Source organism: Crocodylus siamensis, chromosome 12 (assembly GCF_052110815.1).
Source record: "Crocodylus siamensis isolate JL-2025a chromosome 12, ASM5211081v1, whole genome shotgun sequence".
NCBI lineage: Eukaryota > Metazoa > Chordata > Crocodylia > Crocodylidae > Crocodylus > Crocodylus siamensis.
This window is the reverse complement of record NC_143406.1, coordinates 406,464-432,039: the sequence shown is the minus strand read 5'-3', so window position 1 is coordinate 432,039 and position 25,576 is coordinate 406,464. Positions and strand designations below refer to the sequence as shown.

General features: G+C 42.9%; 1 protein-coding gene across 3 annotated transcripts in view; it reads right to left on the bottom strand.

Moving 5' to 3' along the window:
* The window catches only part of CCDC30 (coiled-coil domain containing 30), a 38,286-nt gene extending 13,582 nt beyond the window's left edge, over positions 1-24,704 (bottom strand). The window contains exons 1-16 of one of the 3 annotated variants that reach the window (XM_090023987.1): positions 24,561-24,704; positions 23,175-23,357; positions 22,190-22,310; positions 15,916-16,106; positions 14,668-14,757; positions 13,375-13,528; positions 11,374-11,445; positions 11,028-11,143; positions 8,557-8,658; positions 7,723-7,829; positions 6,781-6,973; positions 4,425-4,526; positions 3,099-3,224; positions 1,976-2,113; positions 1,226-1,395; positions 143-389 (exon numbers count right to left, since the gene is read on the bottom strand). In XM_090023987.1, coding sequence (XP_089880113.1) covers positions 143-389; positions 1,226-1,395; positions 1,976-2,113; positions 3,099-3,224; positions 4,425-4,526; positions 6,781-6,973; positions 7,723-7,829; positions 8,557-8,658; positions 11,028-11,143; positions 11,374-11,445; positions 13,375-13,528; positions 14,668-14,757; positions 15,916-16,106; positions 22,190-22,310; positions 23,175-23,357; positions 24,561-24,578 — 2,130 coding nt within the window. In that variant the 5' untranslated portion in view covers positions 24,579-24,704. Of the gene's footprint in view, positions 1-142; positions 390-1,225; positions 1,396-1,975; positions 2,114-3,098; positions 3,225-4,424; positions 4,527-6,780; positions 6,974-7,722; positions 7,830-8,556; positions 8,659-11,027; positions 11,144-11,373; positions 11,446-13,374; positions 13,529-14,667; positions 14,758-15,915; positions 16,107-17,868; positions 17,967-22,189; positions 22,311-23,174; positions 23,358-24,560 lie in introns of those variants that run through there. The other 2 variants (XM_090023986.1, XM_090023988.1) reach the window with 2 other exon arrangements.
* Between the last annotated feature and the right edge of the window lie 872 nt (positions 24,705-25,576).

Here is a 25,576-nt window from a genome sequence, read left to right as displayed (position 1 = left end):
AGTCTTTGTCCCCTTATGTAATGCATCAGTACATAAAAGCCGTGTCTGCATTCAGTTTTTTATTCAGTTTCCTCCTAAACTGGTTAAACAAAGAAATCACACAGGACATAGAAGTGGTATTTGCTCTTTGAAGCTTTCATACCTGCTTGATAATTCCCTCTGGACTGTCTTCAGGGCACTTTGGTCTGAGAGGCCAGTTCCCTCCATGACTTCTCTCTTGTGTGATCTCCACAGACTCTTCACTTCTGGTGTTCAATTGCTCCCTTGCAGCCAGAACATCTTGCCTTAACTGGGCATTTTCTTCCCATAATAGCTGTTTTTCTTCATTGCTTCTCTTCACCTGCTTTTCTAACTCCTCTATTTTCTTGTTGCTCCCTAATAACTTGGCACTGGATGAAAAACGGCAAAAAATCTAAGTCAAATAACCCATAAAGGATGAAATACACCATCATGTCAAGAGCCAGCAAAACACTCGTGCATTACAAGAGTTTCACTGAAGTGCTTAGGTGATGTACAGACCTTGTATTAATGGTTCTGCAAAGGGGAAGTTTCACCCAGCAGGAATTTGTTTTACTTGCAAGTCAGTCTACGTACAAACTTGGACTGAAATAACTACACTGGTTTTAACTCACACTTGTTACACTAGTGCAAGTGTGTGGGTGCTCTAATTTCAGTGCAGTTCACACACAGAACTCATGCACAGGAACAAAAGGTGAGATTTATAGCTGAGTTAGCTTGTTTGGTAAAAGTTTGCAAGGGTGAGCAGTAAAAAGACAACTAAAAGTCTTATCTTAAAATTAGTCTGTAAGCCACTGATAGCAGGAACCATCTTGCTGTTCTGCATTTCTACAGCACCTAGCACAACAGGGGTTCTATCCTTGAATGAGGATTTTAGGTGCTGCAGTAAAAGAAATCAGAATAAAATTGTTCCCACGGAACCAGATTCATCTCTCCTTTGCACAGGGGTTAATCTGGAGTAACTACACGCAAACCATTGTGTAAAACCAGACTTACATCGGTTTGAGTGAGAAAAGAACTGGGTTTACTTTGCCACAGTCCGCACTGGCAGCCAGCTGAATATTCTGGCTGGAACAGAAGAAAGCAAGGCACCTGCCCATCTGGAAGGCCTGCATGTTCTAAGCAGCAGTGCTGCCACGGTCTAAGTTAAACAGTGAAGATACGAGGCAAAAATACAGAAGGCACTGTTAAGTTTTACCAGATTTACCATAACTGTTGTCTCTCATCCCCCAGGTTTTGGATCTGTTCTTCCAGTATTTTTGCTTTACACATCAGCTCTTTACATGTTGTTTCATTTGCACTAAAACTCTCATCTGTTGTTTTCTGTTCCAGAACAAGCTTGTTTAATTGTTCACATTCTTGTGAAAGCTCTGACACCTGTTTGGGCAGAAATAACTATCATGAGCTTGATTTGCTGTGATCTCACAGAACTCCTTCAAGAGACTCAGCAACTCCAGCCGAGGAGGTTTGTAAATCTGCAGTATAATGTTTAAATGATCCTAAACTCTCCTGCTTCTTCAGCGTTTGCACACAATTCCTCTCCAGTGAGTGGGGAATCAGTAGGCAGTTTTATATAAACGCCAGAGGTGCAACCATAAAATCACATTTATTTATTTGTATGCCTCTCTGCAGTTGTCAGAATATTACAAATTAATAAATGCCAAGATCTGCATAGTTCAGCATCCTATTGCTGCTATCTACCAGAAGCAGATGCCTCAGAGGAATCTGCTATGAGAAATCTGCTCATCTCTAGTGGCAACTGGCTTAAGCCTTGAAGTGTGTACCTTCATATTTATTTCCAAATTTATACCAGTGTTAACTGTCACAACTCTGACTTCACACTATCAAAGCTAACTACCCCTCTCTGGACATAAAGCTCCTATATGGTTGAGTCATATAGATTGTTGGATTTTGTCTGTCAGACACTGAAATAATATTGATTTCACTACATTCTTACCTTTGTTTCTAGTAAAGTATTTTCCATCTGTAGTTTCTCACGAGCTACATTAAGGGCATCTCTTTCTTTTACTGCATCTTGGAGACTCTGGAGCTCATTATAAAGATTCACAAGCTCTGCCTTTGAGTTATGTAATTCCTGAATTAAGACAAAAGAGTTAGTGGAAGAAGCATGCCTCTGTTACCCAAGAGCTGTTTTTCTGTTTTGCTGTTCAATAATGTTTTTTCAAGGAAAGAAAGTTCTAAAGATTGTGCACGGGACTTCGTACTTTATTAGCTAACATCACCACTTGTCATTTATGTAGTTACTCTTTCAATTTACAAGAAAAAAAGATATTACCTGAACTCTCAGACATCCACTCTGTTCCATAAGTACCCTGACAAAAATTAAGCTGAAAAATCTCAAATCGTGACTGTAGGTGGGTGTTACATGCACAAAATAAGGTGCATTCCATGAAAATGTAAACTCCAGTGCTCCGATAGTAAATAATATGCTTCGTGTGGCCCCTAAAGGTGTTGACCATCCTGGGGAGGTGGTTTAAACTACATCTGAAGGAAAACTCCTTCTGCTGTAATATACTGTGTCCCTGCTGATGGGCTCTATCAACACAGCTATGGCAGCAGGGGCTTCTCTAGTGTATATAAACTCCAAGCTAAACAGCTTTTCACATACCATACAGCCACACACCTTGAATCATTCTTACATCTCTTCCAATTTTTCAGCCTCCTTTACAATCTCAATTTTATGGTGGTACGGTATTTCAGTAATGGTCTCAGCTATGCTGTGAACACAGATCATACTATTGCTCTAGTCCTACTCAAAATCGCCATTAATTCAGTCAAAGATCACGCGACTTCTTTTACCAGGGTATCTAAAAATAACCACAAGGCCTGTTCAATATCTGTTTTCCAGGACATGATCTCCTCTTCATGTACATGTATTTCTAGATAGCCTAGCTATGCATTTAGTAGGATTCACATACAGGAGGTAGAATTTTATTTTGCTCTGTGTGTCTAAATAGCCAAAAATGCTACTTATGCAGACAGTGTCTAGTTCCTTGTTCACACATATATCCCAAGAAAACAGCTTCACACCAGAACAAATACACATGACCACACATTACCTTTTTTTCAGCCTTCAACGCTTTCTGTGTCATTTCAAGGTCAGCTGCAAGCTGCTTTCTCCAATCTCTCTCCTCTGACAACTTACTTTCAAGTACTTCAACCATCTCCTGATGACCTTTCAGCACCTGTATGGAGAGAAGTTCTGAGTCCCACCAAGAGTCCAGACTCAAGGAGGACTACAGCCAGGATTCACAAAGATGCGGATATCTAGTTACTATGTGCACTGAATATCAAACTACTTGCCGAGGAACATCAGAAGGAACTGCTTATCCCTCAACCAATATACCGTTGTAATAACAACACCTTTCCAGCCAGCATGACAGCTTAAAGAAAGATCCAAAGGAAGAAGGGCAGACTGAGGCCTTGTCTACAACTTACCTGGTTTTGTTACTAGAAGTGCTGGTGGCAGACAGACAGCCAAGTGGCCACCGTGTGTGCGCATCCATGTACTTCTGGTATCTCTGCATGGCTCCACTCCATAATTGTGCTGACAGAGATCAAAGTGCATTCCTGGGAAGTCCCCATCTGCTGACGGGATTACGGCAGCAAGCAGAAGCTGCAGGAATGTCTACATGTGCCTTCTGCCAGCTGCCAGAGAGTGGCACAAGTTCGGAAGAAGTGGCGTCACTCTGCCAAATCTCCACCACAGAGGAGCTTTGAGTGTGGGTGAACTCCATGTTTTGCCAGCAGAATCTGAGTAATTTAAATGAGACCTAAGCATACTGGAAGGTGAGAAATATTGGCAGGCCATTGGTCATGAGGTGGCCGCACGTGGAAGCATTATCTAAATCTGTCCAGGGCTGCTAATGCTGAGCATTCAGATCTCCTATGTTAGGCCCCCCAAACCATGAGATTAAATAAAAATACCAGCTCTGGGGCTCTTAATTGCTTTCTGATGTTGAAGCCTTTAGGGATGACATTTTCCAGCTTTTCTCCACAACTGGAAAGGCTAGAAATGTATTTTCTGTACTAAATTGTAAGCAAAGTTTCACACACCATCACACAACTCCAGGAGATGAGACTCTAGAAAAGCATCAAATATTCAAAGGCGTGTGACAAAATAGTGTAAGCTTCCAATACCGTATGCAAAAGCGGGGAGTATGCCAATGGGGCGCCACAGACTGTAACTCTGCAGCATAAGACAGGAACTCAGAAAAATTGGGAATTACTGGCAAGTTAAGCTTCTCTCTCCAAAGATACCTGTCCCCTAGGTATGGACTGATGGGCTGAGCCTTCCCATAAAAACTAAACAATCCCATGTAATAGAAACTAATCTACTCAACTTTTTACATGGAAGAGCTTGTTTTTCAATTAAGGTCTCTTACCTCTTGGAAATCCTGCACTTTTGTAGCTCTTTCTTGATCTTGCGCACTGCCTTCAGTTTTATTCTTCTGCATCTTGAGTAGCTCTTCCTCTAAACTTGTGATCTCGACACACGCAAATTACAAGTTAAAAGACATTCCATAAATTTGCCATTTGAATCATGAAAACATTTATTATAGAAGCATCAAGTCAGTAAACAAAGGAGCTGGAAGCAAATACTGTACTGATAGCTGTGTGGGCCAGGCAAAATCCAGTACAAGTGATGGATGCTGCACAAAAGAGTGAATTAGCTGCTCAAGACCAAACAGTAAAAAAAAAAAGAAAGAACCCAGTTCCACAACAAAGATCTCTGGAGGAACTCAGGAAAGAGATCCAGACATCTGCTTAAAATTAAACACCCTTATAGTTTGTGGGCCTTCTTCTTGCTGATCCTGAAAGAGAAGCAGCTGGGGAAACCACCCACCCCCTCATTGTTGTAGAGGCCTCCCAGATCTGTAACATGGGGAGGTTTCTACCGCCCCCACCCAAATGACGCTTGCCTTTGGGAAGTGTTAAAATGTTCAGCTAATGGTGCTCTCCCCTCCTCCACGAGATGCCGTGCAGAACACAGCTGCTGCCCAGGCCGAGGCTGGATTCGATCCACAGCCCCTTCTAGCCTCTCCAACAACACAAAGGGACCATGAAGCTGGCTCAGAGCTTGGTTTTACAAAGCACTGAGTACTCTGGACCCAATCCAGCAAAACATTTAACTCTGTGCTTAACTCAAGAATCCAAGTAGCTACACTGAGTTCAGAGGGACCACTCTGATCTCACATGCCAAAAGACTGAGTGCTTTGCTGGATTATGACCTTGAACATCAAGCTGGGGAATCTCCAGCACAGGGGTATTTCCTGGAGATAATAATTATTGCTTTAGGCTACAATTTTCAAAGGGCTTAAGGCAAGTAGGAGTCTTCCTCCACAACTTCTCCCTCTAACTTTCAGTGCAAGCTGAGCAACCGGGTCCCCCAAGCCCTTATGAAAATCCCAGACTTAGGTCAAGCACTCCAGCCTCTTGGTTCAAACCCCACTGTGAGCTCAAGTATGAGAACATGTGCACCTCTGTGATGTCAGTGCTCTTTGTATGAAAAGTTTTACTGGGTTTTATCTCTCCAACAGCCAAACTGATCTCAGCTCACAAGACCAGTCTTTTTATACATGAAAATACAGAGTGGGTGCATTTAAAAAAAGCTAGGGCAGAGTTAATGGAATGGCATCAAGGATGACTATCCCCATGACATGTGCAGTTTCCTCAAACTAATATACATTCATGCAACTGAGCACTCAACCATCTGGCAACCTTTTGTAATTCTTCCACACATCACACTTGTACAACATTCATCATTGTGCAGTGCAACTTTGCTGATCTGGGGCCAAGTTCGAAGAGCTGTTGAGGCCCTGCAAATTTCTCTGACTGTTTTAAGTGATGAGATGAAGTCATAAACTGAAATGCAGAAGGGAAATGTGCTTGCAATTATGTATTTTAACCGCTAGATGCCCCTGTGCTATGCTGAACGTCCCCAGCAGGGATTAGGTTCGGGAACTGCCAAGGAAAACCCGTTTGTTTTTTAAAGGCGGCACTGTTAATTCAACATGTGTTTAGACAATCTACATTACATGATATGATCTTCTGTGATCCTGAGCACTGGAATTCCCACAAATGGTTACTCTGGATTTGAAAGCTATCCATGCTTGATAACCAGGTTGTGGGCATTGAGGTGATTGAAGACATTTTTAGCAGAGCTGAAAGCACAGCCCAGACCTCCTGTGTGATGGACGCCTGCCCCAAGGACTAGTGGCGCTGCCGCGTACTTCGACGGCATCAACAATAGTCTGCCTGACCCACTCGACCACAGTACCCAACCTAAATAAAACATTTCAAATCCACACACCAGAGATGCCATCTCTAAATGGGGTGCTACTTTGAGATCTAAACATGAGTAAGTGCTGCACAAAGACACAGCATGAATATAAAGCTCGTTTCCCATATAAGAGAACTGAGACACATGAATGAATGTTTGTTCTCAGAGTTAGGGGGAAACAATTTTAAGTAACATCTGACCATAAGAGAAACAACACTGCCAAACTCGCAGGAAAATCACTGCTACCTTAAAATAAGTGCCATTTAATAGCTGCTTGACTTTTTCTTCTCTTCTTTCGGAGTTTATGGTGTGGTGGATTTTGCTAGTGGTATTTCTACAAACCCAAAGAGCACAGCACTGTGTAGCTATTTTTTTTCCTTATAATTTTATTTTAGTTTTCAATTTGTAGAATGAAAAAATAGATAAAGCTAAAAGAGGTTATTTAATTTCTGACTTACTTTCATGTGAAGTCCTTCAACTTCAAACTCAAAATGCTCCCTCTCTTCTTTGGTTTGGTTCTGAGTCTCTCCCAAAATTGCCTCTAATTCTTCATTACGCTCAATCAAGTCCTCATGCTCCTGCTTCACCTTCTCTAACTTGTTCAGAAGCTGAGAATTCTTGCTTTCGATGTCATTGATCACCTCTTGGCACCTATACATCAATCACAAACTGTCACCATGGTATCATATAAACACAATCAGTCAGAGGAAAAAAGTCATCCTTTATGCATCCTGGCAGAAACCAGCTCCTCACACTAGGGTTGAGGAGACTACCAGGGAAAACACAAAGATTCCTCAAAAGCATTTATAAACTCCAGAGACTGGTCTTGCCTGTCCTGAGTGACATCAAATCTGGACTACAGTAACCTTAACTTTGACCCCAATCTGGAATTTTACTCCAAAACCAAAACCTTTGATTTGATCTGGCAACATGATATACCAGCAAAAAACCCAAACGACAAACCAAAAATAAAAAGAGAAGCATTATGGTTTGGGGAAGTAGAAGGAAATTTTAGACTCTGAATCAGGGAGAAAACTCCGGTGCAAGATAGATTATATGGAGCTGTTTCCAAAGGATTGAAAGAAGCCTTGTTCCTTAAGAAACATTACATCAGGCTGAAGAAAGCTCTGGAGCATGTTCCATTCACCTGTCCTGACCCTGTTGCTAAGGGTGAGTTGAAGACTCTGTTACTTCTAAGTCCTAAGATTTATGAACAAATGAGCGAAGCTAACTGTCCAATTAAACTAACATTGCAGCATGGGAAAACTTGCCATAAAAAGAGACTAGTGCATTCTAGACCAAAGCTATGCAGGGACAACTGACTGGCGACAACAGAAGATGACAACTAAAAGGGAAAAAGTTGAAACTTGGGAAACTGAATTTTGCTGAAAAACACTCACCTTTTATGAAGGGCCTCATCATTCTGATCTCTGCTTTCCTGATCTGAGGCAGTTTCAGCTGCAAAAACCGTTTCTTCAACCCTCACTTTATCCTTTTTATCCTGCATCTACAGAATAAATAAGTCAGCACAAATTAACTTAAATAAAAGAAAACTCCTTGGAAGGGCTCATACCAAAAATATACTAAGTGTGTACAAAATACAGAGCTACTACAGTGTATGGGCTCAACCAGTGATTAACACCCAGAGTGCCATGAGCGCCTTTTAAGCGTGGCATGCAAAATTAGCACTGTTAGGTGTGCAGATGCATACACGATTCAGAAGAGAAACCCAGAGATTTTAAAGAGGAACCCATACGCTAAAAACCATTCTGACCTGTTGTGGTCTTTCTGAGTTCTTTGCAACACAAAAACCGCTCTAGTATTTTTCCATAGTCAACAAATGAATGACAGCAAAGAGCTGGCATTTTCTGAGTGTACAAAGTTTGAGAAGCACTGGGCTAAGCCAGCAACCTTGCCCATCCCCTATACAATGCCAAATCTTATACAGCAATCCCAGCTGGAGTGCAAATGCAGCCAATGGAGCAGCAGCAAATTACAACTGCAGAGACTTTGCACTTAACTTTAAATGTGTTCTTCAGCTGTGCTGCAACTGCATTTTTCTGAGATGCACTCAAGTTTAAAATAGAAAACATCAGTTTTACCTGACTAGAATAAAAGTATAGATGTGGCATATTCTGGTTCCTGACACAAATCCTACACAGAGAAAGAAAGAAACTATCTGTGTTTTGAGAGATTTCTAGAGTGGGAAGCCAGAAGTTAGTCACTGATATTACCTGTCCTGTGCAGCCCGCAGCTTCTTCATTCATTTCAGAGGATAACTGTCCTGGTTTCTCATTCTTTTGATACTCACAAATCTCCTCTTTGAGCTTATCAACCTTAAACATATAAATAGACCATTGTACCTTCCCCTGAAAGCCTCAGAGCAAATCACCAAAAAGAAAGCAGCACAAATCATTACTTATAGCTGGGTTTTAATGGGAACAACATCTTCCTTAGTTTTTATAATTCAAGTGCTTGGAACAAGTAGCTCAAAATTCAAATATGCAAGTAAAATGTATTGTCAGATTCTTAGACAAACAACAGTTAAAATCTTATCAAACTTATTTCAAGATAAATGACCAGATGAAATGCTAAAGTATGTAATAATTCAACTGAAGATATTCAGATTCCAAATATGCAGCATTCGGGATGTTTAAAAGCAGATTCTCACATCAATACTGAATTGCACATGTTGTGTCAGATTTATCCAAGAATATTACAGTGTCTAAATTGTTGGTATTTATGGAGCATAGATAATGTATGTGATCCTATATTTATCATTTAGAAGATGCATAAAATATATACCAGACTACTTGAGAAGGAGGAATTTCAGAAAGATATTCCAAATATTGTATGGGAAAAAGTGATGGGGGTTTACAGCCCTCTTATATTTTCACCCTGTTCTGCAAGCCGTGTCATAGATTTTCAGCTTCAGATATCAGCCCCCTTTCAAATGATATTAAAAAGTAATTACAGTGAATGGGAGACAAAGCCAAAATGTTGCATAGAATCTTGCACAGAAAGAAAATCTTTGTAACACCAGCCCCCAGTCTGGAAGACCTATGCAGTAGGCTCATGTTACCAGTAGTAAAATTGCCTCGGAGTTTACTCAAATGTGAGACGACAGTTTCTAACAGGAAAAGTATTGTATTCACCCCAAGGGTGATTCAATATTAAATCTCATTCTCACAGAGGAAAATGATCATTGCACAAAAAACTAGGAATTGCTCAGGTAGAAATGATCAAGTGACAGTTACAAAGTGTCAGTGTCCTGAAGTTAAATGCAATTACGAGGACAAAATCATTGTAGTATATATATTCCATATATATGGAAATGTGAATGAGAAATGGAGTTGTTTCACAGTATTTTACTAGAAGCCCCCAAACCTGCAAACATTTACAATAATGAAAATATGGTATGGTTTACACACAGGCTTAAATGTTTTACTGAATCAGGGCCAATAAGAAAGAATATTTAAAATTTGTCAAGAATAAAATATTATACCAACATTACGGCTACTTAAATCTACCTTTGATGATAAACTGCATCAAAGAGCTTTAACATGTTGGCCAAGGAACTCTTGAGTAACAGATATTTACCTGTACTAAATCTAAGAAAACTGAGAAAAAGCTGAAAGAACTAGAAGGAATCTAAGGAGCCAATATTTAGAAAAACTAAATGGAAGGACCCCAAATTATAGACTAGTTAGTCTGGTATTGGTCTGAAACAAAATAATGGAAAGGCTGATGGGGGACCAAAGAGCTAAAGAACATAAATATAATTACTTCCAATTTATCTGGTTCCATGAAAAATGAACGTGATTTTGTTCTGTGATAAGCTCACGAGTCTGGCTGGCAAACGTCATGGTGCTGATGTAACAGATTTAGACTTCTCTAAAAAGTCTGAGTTACCACCCCTGGCATTTTGATTTTAAAAAAATCAATAGGGAACATAGCAATGGATTAAAAACAAGCAAGCTAATGGATCTCAAAATTTAAGTGTAAATTGAAACTCATAAAGAAGCAAGGGAATTTTTAATGTTGTATTGCATGGATCAACACTACTCACTCCCTTTATCACCAATCCCCCCAAAAACTGTAGTATCAGTGCCGATAAAATTTGTTTTTCCAGTAAATCACAACAAGCACAGGCTACTAAAAGAAAATGATCTGGTTCCTCTGGTAACCTGGGCTTAGGAAGACAACATGAATGTCAAGGTACTGGTTCTGCAAAGTATTTAAGCACATGCTTAAAGTTAAGCATCACAATCCCAGCCCTCTTCAGCAAATCATTTAAGATTATACAGGGACATGATTGTGGATGTCTGGCTGGATATGCCTTGCTTTTCAAAGGTGGTGAGCATTCACAGCTACTCCTAACTTCACTTGGAACAGTAGGTTACTAGTACTTCCCATAGCCATCAAGCCCATGGTACCCATAGTCAATATGGAAAAAGTTTGGCTTAGAAATTTCTCTATAGAAACAGCGAATGTCTAAATGTTCCCAGTCATATCAGATTCATTCAGTATATCCTAGCCAAGAAACAATGGAATTCCAGCTAGGGAAAGATTAACAGGAAGCAAACAGAGAACAAGATGCACAGAAGCTGCAAGCGTTAGGTGTGATTAGAGCCATTTCAGGCAGGTCATTCCCAGGCTAAGCACAGACACGACACAGCCACACTGTCGTGGACCAGAGACTTACCAGTTCCAGGAACACTCTTCTTTCCGAGTCAAGTGATCGCACCCGATCACGCAATGCTAGAATTTCCTTATCCAGCCTGTTATTGTGTTCCATGGCCTTCTGAAGCTCAGTCCTCTCTAAACCCCAAGAATTCACAGAAACAGAAAATTCATCAACGAGCCTCCGTGAATTAAGTGCTGCCCTCTCCCTGGTCTTTTCTGTGCATCAGAGTTCAGTTAGCAATAACAAAAGCAAAGGAACACATACCTTTTCATTTAGTTGAAAACAGGAGTTAAATGAAAAAAAATGTCAGCTAGTCATACTTTTAAACAACATCAGTAAGCACCTTAGCTAACACGTGACTTACCACTCTCTTTCAATTTATTCTTCTCTTCTTTCCAGCTCTCAGTCATTTGCGAGGCTGACCGCAAAGCAGATTCTAAAGCAATAATAAAGTAATAATTTACCAATGTTGTACCCAATAATAACTTTACTATCCATTCTTGTTTTGCTGAGCATGGAATTCTGACATTTTTCTTTAAGTTTTCCATTAAAAAGTGGAAATGACAGAAAACTGACTTGAAAGGTGTGAGTGCAAAGAGCCCATAACTAGACTGTTATTTTAAGCACTTACAAATAATCGCCACCCGCATGGAACCACACACTGGACTACAAGCACCTAATAGGAATCTCAGAGTTTCCCTTAAGCTCAAACACCAGGCTGCAAGGTACTACAGACAAAAGCAAACATTGCTTCCAGGTGGAATTTCACTTAAATAAATCAGGTATCTCATTTAGTTTTCTGTGAGTGATTTTCTACACTGCTTTTAAGTCTTGAATCAACAGGGTGCAATAGACATCCAAATACACTATTAAAACCACTGTCACTTGTTAATATTCTTCTGGATTCTAATGCTCCAAGCCCAGCAAAGCACAGAAACAGGTCAAACTTAAGCCTTTAATTACAATTTGGAGAGGCAATTGCTACTTTCCATTTATGCAGATTACAAAACCAGGCATACTTATCATAAATAGATTTCTCACTGGTTCAATGCACACAAAGCTCCACTGGGAAAGGAATCAAATACCGCAGCTCTGTTCATGATCTGGAGATGTAAAATTCTCTGGAGGTTGTGACACATTGCAGGACATATGCCCTTTGATGCAAATTTACCAATCAATCAGCACAGGAGCTCTGAAAAACTCTGCTCAGAATGCTTGCTCCCAAGCCTTTGATTAATTTAGCTTGCAACTCCCTACACTGGATGCTGATGGAAACCGATAGGTAGCTGAGAGGGAGTGTCTGTGTGCGCAAAAATCAGCTGATGTGGTCACAGTCACATGATCTGCACAGTCTTACAACAAAGTCGGCGCGCACATATTCAGAAATTAACAGACCTCTATTGCAGTCAGCTTCACATGGATCACAAAGTAGGATCAGGGCCTCCAGGTAACATCAGCACATGATACTATAATTCCCTAATCCATCTTGTTTGTATCTTCCAGCCAGACTGTGTATTACTATTTTCCAAGGTCCCTTCCAGCCCTAATGTCTATGAAAGCTACGAAATTACATTTTCTTAATACTTCAAACAAGTTATTTAACCCAGCTGATAAGCTGAGAGCTCTGCCGGGGAAATACAACTGGAGCTGTAAGGACTGTGAAGCAGCGTGAAATACCGGAGGCTTAAGGTGCAATGTGAACCTTCCAAAACATTGTTATTTTTACCCAGATTTGCATTTTTGGTTTTTTAAAAATTTTCTGTCACACGTCACATTTAGATTCCAAGTGTAAATGATTTAATGACTAATTGACTGCTCAGGGGAATGTGGCTTATTGTGCAGAAGGTTTACCAACTGGGAAGGGTGAGAGCAGAACAATCTGAAATGCATCATCTGCAGCCTACAACAAGAGTGATGCAGGGACCCATTCTACAGCTGGTACAAGAGAATGAGTGGGGTGCATCTCTGCTTCCAGTCTGACTGTGTAACAGTTCAGCCCTCTGGCTTCTTTCTCCACACAATTCAGAGAGAGGCAATCAAGAATATGCCATCATCATGTCAAAACAGCTGATGTTTTGGTATCCCAAATGGCTGCTGGCTGGACTTGCTCAGAATGCCAAAGCATTAGGTACGTGTAAGACACACATGCCATGCTCCACGTTAGAGCCAGGAATGAGCTAAGAGTATGTTTCTGAGACTGTTCTTGCTGGGAAGGGCAAGGCTTACACCAAACAGGCCTGGTTTTTGGAAGTGCTAAGCATCCACTACTCCAATCAAAAACGCAGGTGAAATGTAGCTCTGAAGACCAGGCCCAACACCTGTCTATAACTTGGAAATGCACGTGCCTGTAAGAGAAACAATTTACCCAATTTGCTTTGCTCCTTTTTCTGCACATCCAGTTCATCGGTCAACCTCCGGATCTCTTCATGAGCCATTTGTAGCCTCTGTGCAGCCTCATCCAAGTCTCGTTCTACACTCTCTCGTAAGACTTTCTCTTTTTCCAGCTCTTCCTTATGGGACTGAAACACAAACAGTAATAGGGAAAAGAAAACGGAATATGCTACGTACACCTACAACATGTGCTGCTGCAGCTTTCAGGAACGCATGGGAATGCTCACAGCAGCTACAGTAGTGGCCAAGTAGGACCTATTGCTGTGGGAGTATTGAGAGGCAGGCTTTATTTAAGAAATCGCACTGATGTGCTTTGAGTGCATATCATGGCTGCTGTCTAGTGGCTGATTTTAGTCACTGGTGATTTCCAAATGAATCCCAATTAGATACAAAGGTAAAGACTTTATCTCAAGAATATTTTCTGCCATAGATTTACGCACATCTTCCAGGGAAAAACAACATGACTAGAAGTTTTCAGGAAACAGAGATGTTACCATGCCCCCTGATAGCTTGTTCCAAAAGGCTAGCTGATTGTGCATTCTTGCCAGTGCCTTTGGCTTGTTGAAAAGGATGACTCAGCAGTGCCAAGAGCAGACAAGCCAGCAGTGAGAACCAGGTCCTTAGAGAACAGCTATTTTGGCTAGAGGCTGCATACGAGGGCATAAAAGCATTCATTTAGTTTATATGGGGAAAACACTTTTTGCTCAAACTTTCCAAACAAGTCACTCTGGCCACTCCATTATCCATTTCCCAATCTTTTTCACACTCTTTCCATCTCCCATTTCCATTCTCCTCCTACTGCCACATAAATTCAACTATTTCATCTACTGTTTCTCTTTTGATTTACTATTTTCTCTTTCATCACTTTGTAGGTCCCTCCTGTTTCTTCTCCTCCCTTTTTTATGCACAATCTTCCTTTGTCTTACCCTCACCTTTTTCTCCCTGTCTTTTCCCTTTCTTCTCCCAGGTCACCCTCATCCCCAATTGCGTTTTCCATGTGGCTCCAGCAGAAAACTGACTCCTCCTTCTGAAGCGCATGCTCCAGAAGACCTGGGACTGCCAGGTAATGCAAACCTCTGCCTGCTGTAGCCTGCGCCGGCTCCCAGACTGTGGATGTTTTTTATTTGGAAGACGGGGACTGTTCCCACTCATCAGACTTTCTTTATCGAAGTAATTTTCATCCCATTTTGCCTCCTACAGTCATTTCTTTGTATGAAATTAGAGCCACCTACTCTACAGGAAGCAAAATCTTGCATAAACATTTTACCTTATTCATTGTCTCTTTAGTACGCTGCATGGATTCACGCTGTTGCTGAAGTTCATCTTCTAGGGTCTGATGGATATGATCAAACTCATCCTTGCATGCAAAGAGATATTAATAAATCAACACTAACAAAGGCCCATGGCTAACCTTTTTGGACACTAGTACACAGTCACCTCTGTTCTCTTGTTGCTCTTCTCTTTTATAAGTTATTCTGTTCCCTTATTGTAAGCTGCCCTGAGCCTTTCTTGGAAAGGACAACATATAAATCAAATCAATCGATCAATCAAGTGTTAACGTATCTTGATTTGCCAGGAGCTTTATTTATGACTTATATGTAAAAGGGTCTTTTATCTGGACAGATCCCAAATGACTCTTTAAAAGCTCTCACTTGCCTATTACTCTCTGCTGTTTATTGGAAACTGGAGATTCTTTGCCTTTTTTAACCCTGTGATGTCCTGAGAGTCTCTTCTTTTTAGATCCTATGGGCACAACTCTGTAAAAAGAAATATACTGATACTGAATATGCTTGAATGACTCTACCAGAGTAATGCTGGAGACTTCCCCTCGCTCTAGCCAATTTGCACCCCTCAAAAATGTAATATGAACCTCATACTGCCCCCATATACATAACAAGCTGCACAAATAACCTGTCTAACCTAATGCGAAGCACCCTATGTATGTGTGCAAGTCTTTATGGGATTTGGGGACCATAGTTACAAAACTGTGCTATGAATGTTTTGTAGTGCATATGCATTACGTATATTTTTTTATTTGTTATGTATTAACTGATACCGTTAAAGGACTGCCATAAATAAATACGTAACAGTATGCAGATTATCAGCACCCAGTGGGGGCTCTCATGGGTGCAGCCACTTTACATCCTTAACAATAGAGTATGGGAAACTTGGACCAGATTAGTTCCCTCCAGGGTTTAAGGGTAAAAAGGCAAGAGAGCCATATGTAAAAAAATAGGTAGATTTTCTTTTGTGTAGCAAATTCTTCAAAGTACTTTCTCCTTCTATATTAATAATGTCATTAATCATCCCATTCCAGAACTCATGAGCAAAGTGAATGCAAATATGGATGGGTACAAAATAGCATGAAAATAGCTTTTAGTTTTAAGAAGTCTCAGACTTCTTCTAGGCTGTAAAAAGACTATTTTCTTTAAATAAAAGAACCTATGGAAATATACTTAAACTTGCCTTTTTTTGAAACTGGTTGGATATTAATTCAAAAGCCACTGACAAATACCTGGAGCTGTGCTGCACACAGGCTATCTACGTAGCTGGGTGAATCCAGTTTCTGATCTGCAATCTCTAACTTCTCCAACAATGCAGTTCTTTCTACCAGTAAGTAGGCAATCTGTTCACTGGGACTGCTGTGAGCTATTTCAGACAAGCCTTCCTGTTCTAGCATTTCCTCAACCTCCTTCAGTTGTGCTTCTGAAAGAAAACATCACATAGTAATGTACAATCATTATATTGTGAATACTGATGGAAGAAAATTGTTTTAGGAATACCCTTTTCCTGCGACTCAAATGGGAACTTAAGAGTGTTCAACATCCAGAAATAGTATTAGAGTTACAAAAACTCCAGCTTCCATTGTTTTCAATAATATCTTGTTGTTTTGGAAAATCTGACTGCTAATTGCACTAGTGCTGTGCTCTAGAAATTAGGAATCCTGGGCTCCATAGCCAGCATCCCTTCTCACTGTCCATACCAACCTGTCATATCTGCACATCCATTTCTCACCCCTCTTCATTCCTCCTCAATGCAGCCTAAGTAGCAACTGTCCCTGACAGTAGGGAAAGCCCTGGTCAGCTTTCTACACCTCCAAGATGGACATGCTCTTCGCCAACATTAAAAAAAACCTGGGTAGATACAAATAGCTATTCAGGTCTCCATTTAGGATCGGCTTCACCCAGCTGATTTTTGGTCCTGTAATCCAACTATGCCAAGATACCCAGGCCCCCACTGTTCAGTGGAAATGTCAACTAGGTGTACATGGCTGCAGGTAAATTAGTACTTCACATATAATAAGGCCTAAATGTAAGTTGGCTAACATTCTTGTAAGAGGGTGCTTAGCCCTCTAAAATGTGGCGAAGGAGGCAAGGCTCGCACAACTCTATTTGCAAACTTTCAGTTACGAAACAGAGGATGTAGATTTTTAGGGAGGGCAAGTACTCATGAGGGGCGGTCAGTAAGAACTAACCCCAGACCGCTCCCTACTCAAGGCTCAAAGCTGTTTCACCTGATTTCTGTTTTGCATTGTGCCCACGTTGGACATAAAAAAAATCTGCTGAAAAGATGCCCCAGGAGAGGCAGCTTGTTTGCTTAGCAACTTTGATTCAGAGGAAAATATTTTAAAGCCAGTGTCATTACCAGTACCATCCAGTGGCCACAGAACCCAAATCACTCCAATAACTTTTGACTGAGTTCAGTCAGTTTTAGGTGAATTAAGGTTCTTTACACCAAAATCCTGATTGATTTAAAGACTCTAAAAATTAGTTATAGAGAATTTCCCAATTCTGTTCAAGTATGTTATTTATTTTCATTAAAAAAATTGCATGGTCTTTCTGATCCAACACAGAAAACGATGGAGACCTTCTATGTATGACAATACAGCAGGAACTGAACATGCTGCTCTTAATTCTTACAACAAGCCTTTCAATCTGCAAGGAGGCACAGGTGTAGCTCCTAATCATCACAACTCTTCACATAGTCCTAGTTTTATAGCATGGAGAAAGGCAGTTCTCAAAGATAATCCTTAATGATGGTGCATTGTAAAAGGAAGATAAAACAACCTCCTCACTGATTTGCCTGTTTCTGTTGGTAAATGACATTAGCCCCGTAGCTCCATAACTTCAGGCTGGATAAAATCCACCTGAACATGAGCTCCCTTACAGTCTCACCCTAAGCCCAAGGGTCAGATCAGCTGGGTGTTTCGACTGCATTCTGCTGCTTGCTCTATCTAATGCCTGGCTGGAAAACACCCTGTGGTTTCCCATTTGCCGCCTCTTCTGAGTTTAAACTCCAGTCACACAATTAATATACTAAGATCAAGCGTGGCTGGCTCATAGTTTTCCTCCTGCAAGACACAGCAAAACACTTTGTTTATTTTACTGTTTAATACAGAGGTGCATCAATAAGAGGTGCTATAGCACTTGCCCTTTAAATCACTCACAAACTATAAACTCTTCCTCACCCAGTTGATGTAGAAGTAGTTTCCATCAACAGGACAATCGCCTCAACGCTAACGCCACCAGGAAACCATACCTCTACTATCATTAGATGGAGTTTTTCCTGTTTAAAAAAAAACAAACCATTTGATCTAGAATAAAAATTATTGTTCCAAAGAAATTAGTTGAAAGTGAGGGAGTATACCTGAAAAGCTAGGACAAAAAGAGACTGTGACTTTTTAACCGAAAATGTAGCTAGACCTTTACACTTATCTGAGAGAAAAATCTCTTTCCAGGCTCATTTAAGTTTGGCAAAGCAAGGATGCATCAAGGTAAGGTGACATACAGCTGTGTGCGCTGATGCTAACATAGATACAGGACTGCTGGTGGAAGCAAGAGTGCCTGGAAGTGGCCAGCACTGGGTCTGGCTCAGGCTGGGCTCGCAGAATCTGAGGAATAAATGTAAGAAAAACTTCTGCTGCATAGATAGATCCACCTGCCCAGAAGCAGAAACCTGTTCTAGCCTCTCACCCATTACATAGGAAACGCACATAACAAAGTAGAGCAGTGCAGGAATTTGGATGCAGACTCCTCCTGCTGAAACGAACACCTGACTGATAACATTAATGCTATCTGCAGAATAACTCACCACTTAGAGCCTAGCATAACTGTATGTGTTTTGAGTATAAATGTGATTTTTTTTTCACCAATACAAAGATACAAAGTCCCAGTCTGGAAACAATTTAAATAGGTATCAAGGTGCCTTACACCAGCATAGCACATTTCCCTCCCCAGCAGGATTAAGCTATCCCAGTATAATTCTGGCTATAATATGGCAGTTACATCCTTTACTTCTTTTTGGTACAGTTAAAGCAGTACAACTTCTGTAGCTTAGACACACTCAGGCTGGAACCCTACATATAATTTCTTAAGCAAATGGAAGCAGACTTCAAACAAGAGCAGTGAAAACAGGACAACACATTTGTTTTTCATAAGAGCATCTAGGACTACAGCACATCAGCCATCGATTTACCCTACAAAAACATTAAAGCATGTCAGGAGAGAGCTATTACAATTGGATGCAAACTGCCTCGAGGAAGGGATACTGTTCTCTGTGGGAAGAGGTAGCACTACAGTCGATAACTCAACACAAAGCCAGCAGTAAGTGCGTTGTGAGGGTCACATATGCTAAACCATAGATTGAATCCCATGGCAACGCAGGCAACTATAATAAACCACTAAGTAAAGGAGTGTTTCACTCCATCCCTTTAGATCTCGTTTTCATTGATTTCTGTCCCTGTTTCAGTCATTGGCCCAGCCATTTTGCATTCATCTGTATTTATTACAAAAGACCAGTTTTCTTTTCTATGTGCTGCTCTTCTTCATGCCACTCTCTACTATACCATACCCTACATGATCAGCAGGAAGTGACACCACGGCACTTTTTACCATGTAAACACATTATCAGAAGATAGTTCAGAGTGCTTTGGGCCACATCCTACTCACCCAAACCGTTAACAGGCAGAAGGCAGGGCAGGGTGGCACCTTGGAGACTACAGTACCTCTTTCACAAACCATAAGCTTTTGTGGATGACAGCCTACTTTGTTAGATGCTATTGGTAAAACAGGTTGTCATCCACAAAAGCTTATACATTTCTGCTGCTTACCTAGCAGGGTGCTGGGAACAGTGTTTTGACTTTGGCCACCAGATATCACAGGTTTGTAGCATCTTTTCAGACAGGTGGTAAATGGACAGCTTGCATGAAGACCAGTGCCCAGCTCAGTCTGACTGGCTGTGGTACAGACCTGTGGTTACACTACTCTGCCAGGGCCAAGGTGAAGGCTAGGCTGTCTTCTCCACTAGTTCAGCTACACTGTGCAGGAGAGCAGAACTGTCTCATTCTTGCTAATCAGGCCATGTTTCACACCTTCCATTTTAGTGAGGGTGACTGAGTAAGTTGTAGTGAAGCCTCTCCCTCACTCTGGAATGATTTCGTTCCCCTACCCTGTAAAAGTCATCTGACTAGGGTTTGTAAGAAAAGGGTGTTCTCTAGGAACGGTCCTAGATCCTGGGGCTTCATACACTTTGTGCTCCAAAGGATGAGGTCAGAACCATCCCTTTGCTCAGGATTTTGCCAGAGGATGGGGAGTAACGAAGCATTTGGAAGGAAAATGGACTTGTATGGAGTGGTCTGGATATTGACCATTACCGGTATTAGTAGCAGATGGATAACACTGATTTTAATCAGGTTTATTGATGTAAAACCGAGCTCTAGGAAGTGAGTATACTGTCAGTAATTTTCATAGGTACTGTATAGTAGTTCCTAGAAAAAAAGAACCATTTATACAATAGCAATCTCCAGCTTCAATCCTCTTCAAAAGGCCATATCTCTCTATCTAGTTACATGAAACAGAAGTGTTTTAGAACCCCCAGAGACCCTAAGAAGATTCTCCAGCAGAAGGGACTTCCCCCAAATTAGCTAATGGGCAGAAGCTAGGGTCACACGGTCCACTAAACAAATGGCTTCTTATTTGCAGCTCAGTGCCAAAAACTCAAGTGGATCGATCAGCTCGATTGGTCCGGATGAAGGAAGCGAAGTCGCTCTGTTTTTGTTGTTCGTCTGCCATCTCGTGGAGAAAAGGCAGGAGACAGAATGGCAACTGATAAAATCCTCAGCCAGGACAAGTCACAGCTACTCATTCATTGGAAATCCTTGGCAGCCAAAATTTCTCAAAGTGACAATGATTTTGTGCAGGGACACCATTAAAGAGTCCTGCATTTAGATAATGATACCTCTGCAAGTCAGAATCCTTTCCAAGAGTCTCAAATTGGGCAGTGAAAAAGGATTGGTGTGCTGCTGTAACCATGTCCAGGAAAAGTCTAAGAGGCAAGGAGCCTGCCTGCTCCAAATCACCATCTTGTTCAACTCTGTCATGTGAAGGTATGTCTCTCTACGATCATAGGACTGTAGGAAAGCAGGGCTGGAAAAGACCTCATGAGGTCATCTAGTCCAACCCCATGCTGAAGAAAGGATCATCCCTAATTAAACTATTCCTGCTCTTGAAATTTCCAGGGATGGAGATGCCACAGCTTCTCTAGGTAGCCTGTTCCAGTGCTTGATCACACCTGTAGTCAGGAAGTTCTTCCTAATCTCCAACCTAAATTTCCCCTGCTGCAGCTTGAGCCATTGCTCCTCGTCCTGTCCCCTATGGCAGTGGTCTCCAAAGTGGGGTGTACAAAACAATCCATTGGGGTGCGGGAAGAAAATATTAGAACTTCTATTTATACTTACATAAATATACATGTATTGGGGGTGCGTGCTCAAAATTTTTTTACTGATAGGGCTGCGCGATCAAAAAAGTTTGGAGACCACTGCCCTATGATCACAGAGAAAAATCCATCTCCATCCTCCCTGTAACTGACTGTTATCAAATCCCTCCTCAGTTTTATTTTGTCCAGACTAATTAACCTTAGCTCTTTCAGCCTTTCCTCCTATGGCTGCCTGCAAAGCCCCTAATCAGTTTTGTCACTCTCCACTGGACCCTTTTCAATTTGTCCACATCCTTCTTGAAGTGTGTGGCCCAAAACTGGACATGGGACTCCACGTGAGGCCACACCAGCATGGAATAGAGCCATAAGCAAGCTTCCCTTCCTTTGAAAGAGACACTCCATTTAATACAATCCACTAAACCACTGCCTTTTCTTTTTTGGCAACAAGAGCACACTGTTGGTTCATATTCAACCTATGGTACGTTGTAACCCGCAGGTACTTTTCTACGGTATTGCAGCCGAGACAATCATTCCCCAGTCTGTACTTGTGCATGCAGTTATTCTGTCTCAAGAGCAAGACTTTGCACTTGTCCTTGCTAAATTTAATCTGGTTGACTGCAGACCATTCTCTACCCGCCACCCCCGCATCTATTCAGGTTGTTCTGGATCCTAACCCTACCCCATCCAGAGTCTGCACTGTCAAACAACTTGGTGTTGTCTGCAAATTTGCTAAGTGTGCCAGACCCTTGAGGAGCCCCACCTGATACACCCTCCCAACTAGATAGTGATTGAGCCATTGGTTACTACTAATTAAGCATGATGATTCAACTAGTTTTGTATTCACAGATATAAGATGCATCTGCACAGCTACCATACCACAAAAAGTCTAGGACTGCATATTATACAAGCTTGTCTAATAAAAGTTAGTCTGCTGAAATACAGAAATATAAAAACAAATCACTGCAGTTTCCTGCAAGCTTAAGCTAGCTCTCCTGAACCTGTAGTTTGTTCCCTGTACAACGGCAACTGTTAAAGCACAAATACAAGACCTTTTCAGAATAAGGAGAGGGGATTACCCTGCTGGAGTTGCAGCTGTCGTAACTCAAGTGTCAACTGTTCATTTTCTTTTTCAAATTCAGTGGTAAGAGCGTCTCGTTCCTCTGTCAGGTTACGGACGTGGCCCACATAGTTTTCCACCTGGAAATGAAAACAACGTGGAAACCTTTTAATGACTGTTAGACTTTGGTTGTCCAGCTGATTATTAACATCAGGAGCTCATGCACTAGTCTCAGTAGTTACAATACAAATCTAAACATGGTTCCAGGAAGAAGATGACGAAAAAAACCCCACCAAATATTTGCAGAGCTTTTTAAATGTTTGGGATAGTTGAAGCTTTCCCTGTTTCTCTCTGTTGATGGATACCTAGAAGCAGACTCAAAAGGCAAATATAAGGTAATGGAAATCAGTCCAACAAGAAACACATTGGCATAGACACCAAAACTGAGGTGCAAAGAGGCAGGTATTAGACAGACGCATATACCCTATATTACAAGATAGCTGTAAACGAAAAGCAAGACTTTGAACCGATGGAGAAAGCATTGAGAACAGGGAGCTATAACTTTAACTCTGAATTCAAGACAACTTTGGAAGCCTGATGTTAGGAACCCTAAGACAGCCAGTTTCACCCAATCTCACTAGCCATCTGGAGTAGACAGGCTTGCTAAGCTGACACACAACTGGCCAACAGAGCCAGCCAGGCTCTTTTTAAGCCCCTTCCTAGCACTGCTCTACAGACTGCATCTGTGGGCTAGATGACAGGGCCCTGTGGGTCAGACCTAGCCCGTGGGCTGGGGGTTGAGCACCCCTGAGCTAAGTACATCTTAGAAGGCCATTCCTATGGTATTTGCCTTGGTGGATGACCAAAGAGAAGATGGAACAAGAGCGAAGAGCTTTTAATGTGAATTACCAGCAGTGGGGGAAAATAAATGCTTCACAAAAATGAGCGAGGCAAATTTTGAACATGGAAATAGAAATATAACTCCAATATCAACTAGGCCTTACTTCTCTCATTTCTTCTGCTTGCTGTTGTCTCAGCTCCTCCAAGCCCCGAGTCGCAGACCGTAACTTATCTTCATTACGCAGCAACAAGCGCCAGACGGAACAGAGCTGTTCTTCTACAGAAGCTGAAGGGCTGATCCCTTCTTCCTGGAGCCGCCGAAGTATGTCTTCCACCTGTATTTTTTCCTATGCAAAGAAATCATCAAAACGTAACCAACTCATAGCTCCAAAACACAATATTCTCCTAGGAGAGATTTGTATGGGCACAGAGATTTTTGAACTGGCAACAGTTAACACGAGAGTGAAATGTACTCAGCAGCTGGTACAGAAAACAAGTCAAATGTGATGGAAGCAACTGACTCCTAAACGTATTTAATTATGTCAAGTTTGACAGCTCCTCTTTAATGAGAAGGATGTGGGGTGTCTGCACACAGACAGTGACATTGCCTTCATAAACATTTTTGGGAACGGAGGAAGTAGACATCACAAGAACCAGAGACTCCCTGATTTCCCCAAACTCAAATTACAAATTGGCTTTTAATTAAAGACCATGGGGGCTTTACAATATTTCAACTGATGCAGACAGCTTCTAGAACCCTTTGCCTGCAATTGTGCCAGGGCGCACAAAAATTAGCAGAAGCAATTAGCCTCTTTCACTGCAGACTGGTCCCCCCTGGTTTAACTCTCAGGCAGTCACCACGGAGGAGCTTCCCCGTCCGCCCGCTCGCCGCACAGACACAGCGGTGCCCTCAACACAGCAGGCCCGGCCACCCGTTCCGCTTTCTGTTGTCACAGGGGATGGCGCCCACGAATAGCTGGCTGCCCGGGGCCTGGTCGCCCGTCTCTGCGCCAGCACCACGGACATTCGCACCCCAACAGCAGTGATTTAATTGTGCGCGCAGCGACGGGAGGAGGAAGCCAGCTTTTCGGAGGATCTGGGGCAACTTAGCGTCTTGACAGATGAAAGGAAAGGAGAGGGAGGCGCACAGCGGTGCTCAGCAGTGACCGCGAACGGCCCTGCGAGAGCTGCCCGGGTTCGCCTTCCAGGGCGGGGAGACGAGCCCGGGGCACGCTGGACGGCAGGGAGGGGATCCGGCAGGCTGGGACGTGGGCGGAACTGGACAGGGTGCACTTTAACGTGGGGAAGTGGGAAGTGTGATCCTTGCTGGGGGGAAGAGCGGGAGCAAGGAATAGGGGCGCTCGGATCACCGGGCTCCGAGGGCCAACGGCCGCACGCGGACGGAGCGCGGGTTTGGATCGCACATCGCGAACCACGTCTTGACGGTGACGGGGCCCGAGCAGGCCCGTGCAGGGAGCCAGGCCGCCTGCCCTGCCGCACGCCCGGCCCCGTGACCCCCGCGCCCGGCCCGGCCCGCGGGCTCCACTCACCGGCGCGGCCGGCTCCATGCGGCCCGCGGCCCGCGCGGCGGGAGCTATGGCAACGGCCCCGCCCCCCCGGCGCGCTGCGGCGGCGCCATGGCAACGGCGCAGACCATTGTCGTCCGGGGGCGCCCGCCCCTTGGCGCGAGACCCCGCCCCCGCCAATCAAGCACGGCCCTCTCCTGCGGCGCGGGCGGGGCCGGTACCGCGGGTGCGGCCTTCTCAAGTCAAGTCTGAAAAGCAGCAACAGACCCGGACTTTTCCCTCCCCCATCTTTCATAAAGGCATTTTTTTAACTGTGAACATGACGCTTCAAAGCTGTTCGCAGTCCAACTTTCGGAAATTTCTTAGCAGCCACATTGTGGACACAATCGAAATACAGCCAGGCGCTGTATGGCAAAGGGTGAATTACAAGGCACAAATGCTGCCCTCCACCTCCCCATCGAGATTCCCGAATCGCCTTGCAGAAGGACACGTGCTGCCCGCCAGAGACGTGGCCGGGAAGGCTGGGCGCGTGGCACGGGGCAGCTGCTGCAAGTGGAGATGGAACAGCCGCGCTCACGTGGCACCGCACCGTACTGCGCTAGCAGGGCCCACTCGTGTGTGGGACGGATTAGTGGAGAAACGCTGCCACCGCTACGCAGGTCTGGCTCCAGATCTGCCTTGCGCATACCTGCAGAGCGCTGCCTTTCCCTGCGTCCATCATCCAAAATGCTCCAGCAGGGCTCTCGCCTTACGCGGCAGGCTGTCTGCGTGGTTTTGGCTAGGCAGCTTTCCATCATGCAGAACACCAGGAATCCATTCACTCGTCTTCTCAGCACCTCAGACCCTCACCCCTCCACTCTCCTTGCTAATACGCTGAAAGGTATCTGGCACCGTGACACTGGACCCCAGGCAACCTCCTCGGTGTTACATAAAATACAGCATGCACTCAACCCAGTATCTAGTGGAAAAGGGCCTCATGGTGATGGAGTGGAGCTAGTTATCACGGGACAGTTAATACAAATGGGCACAAGCACTCAGCA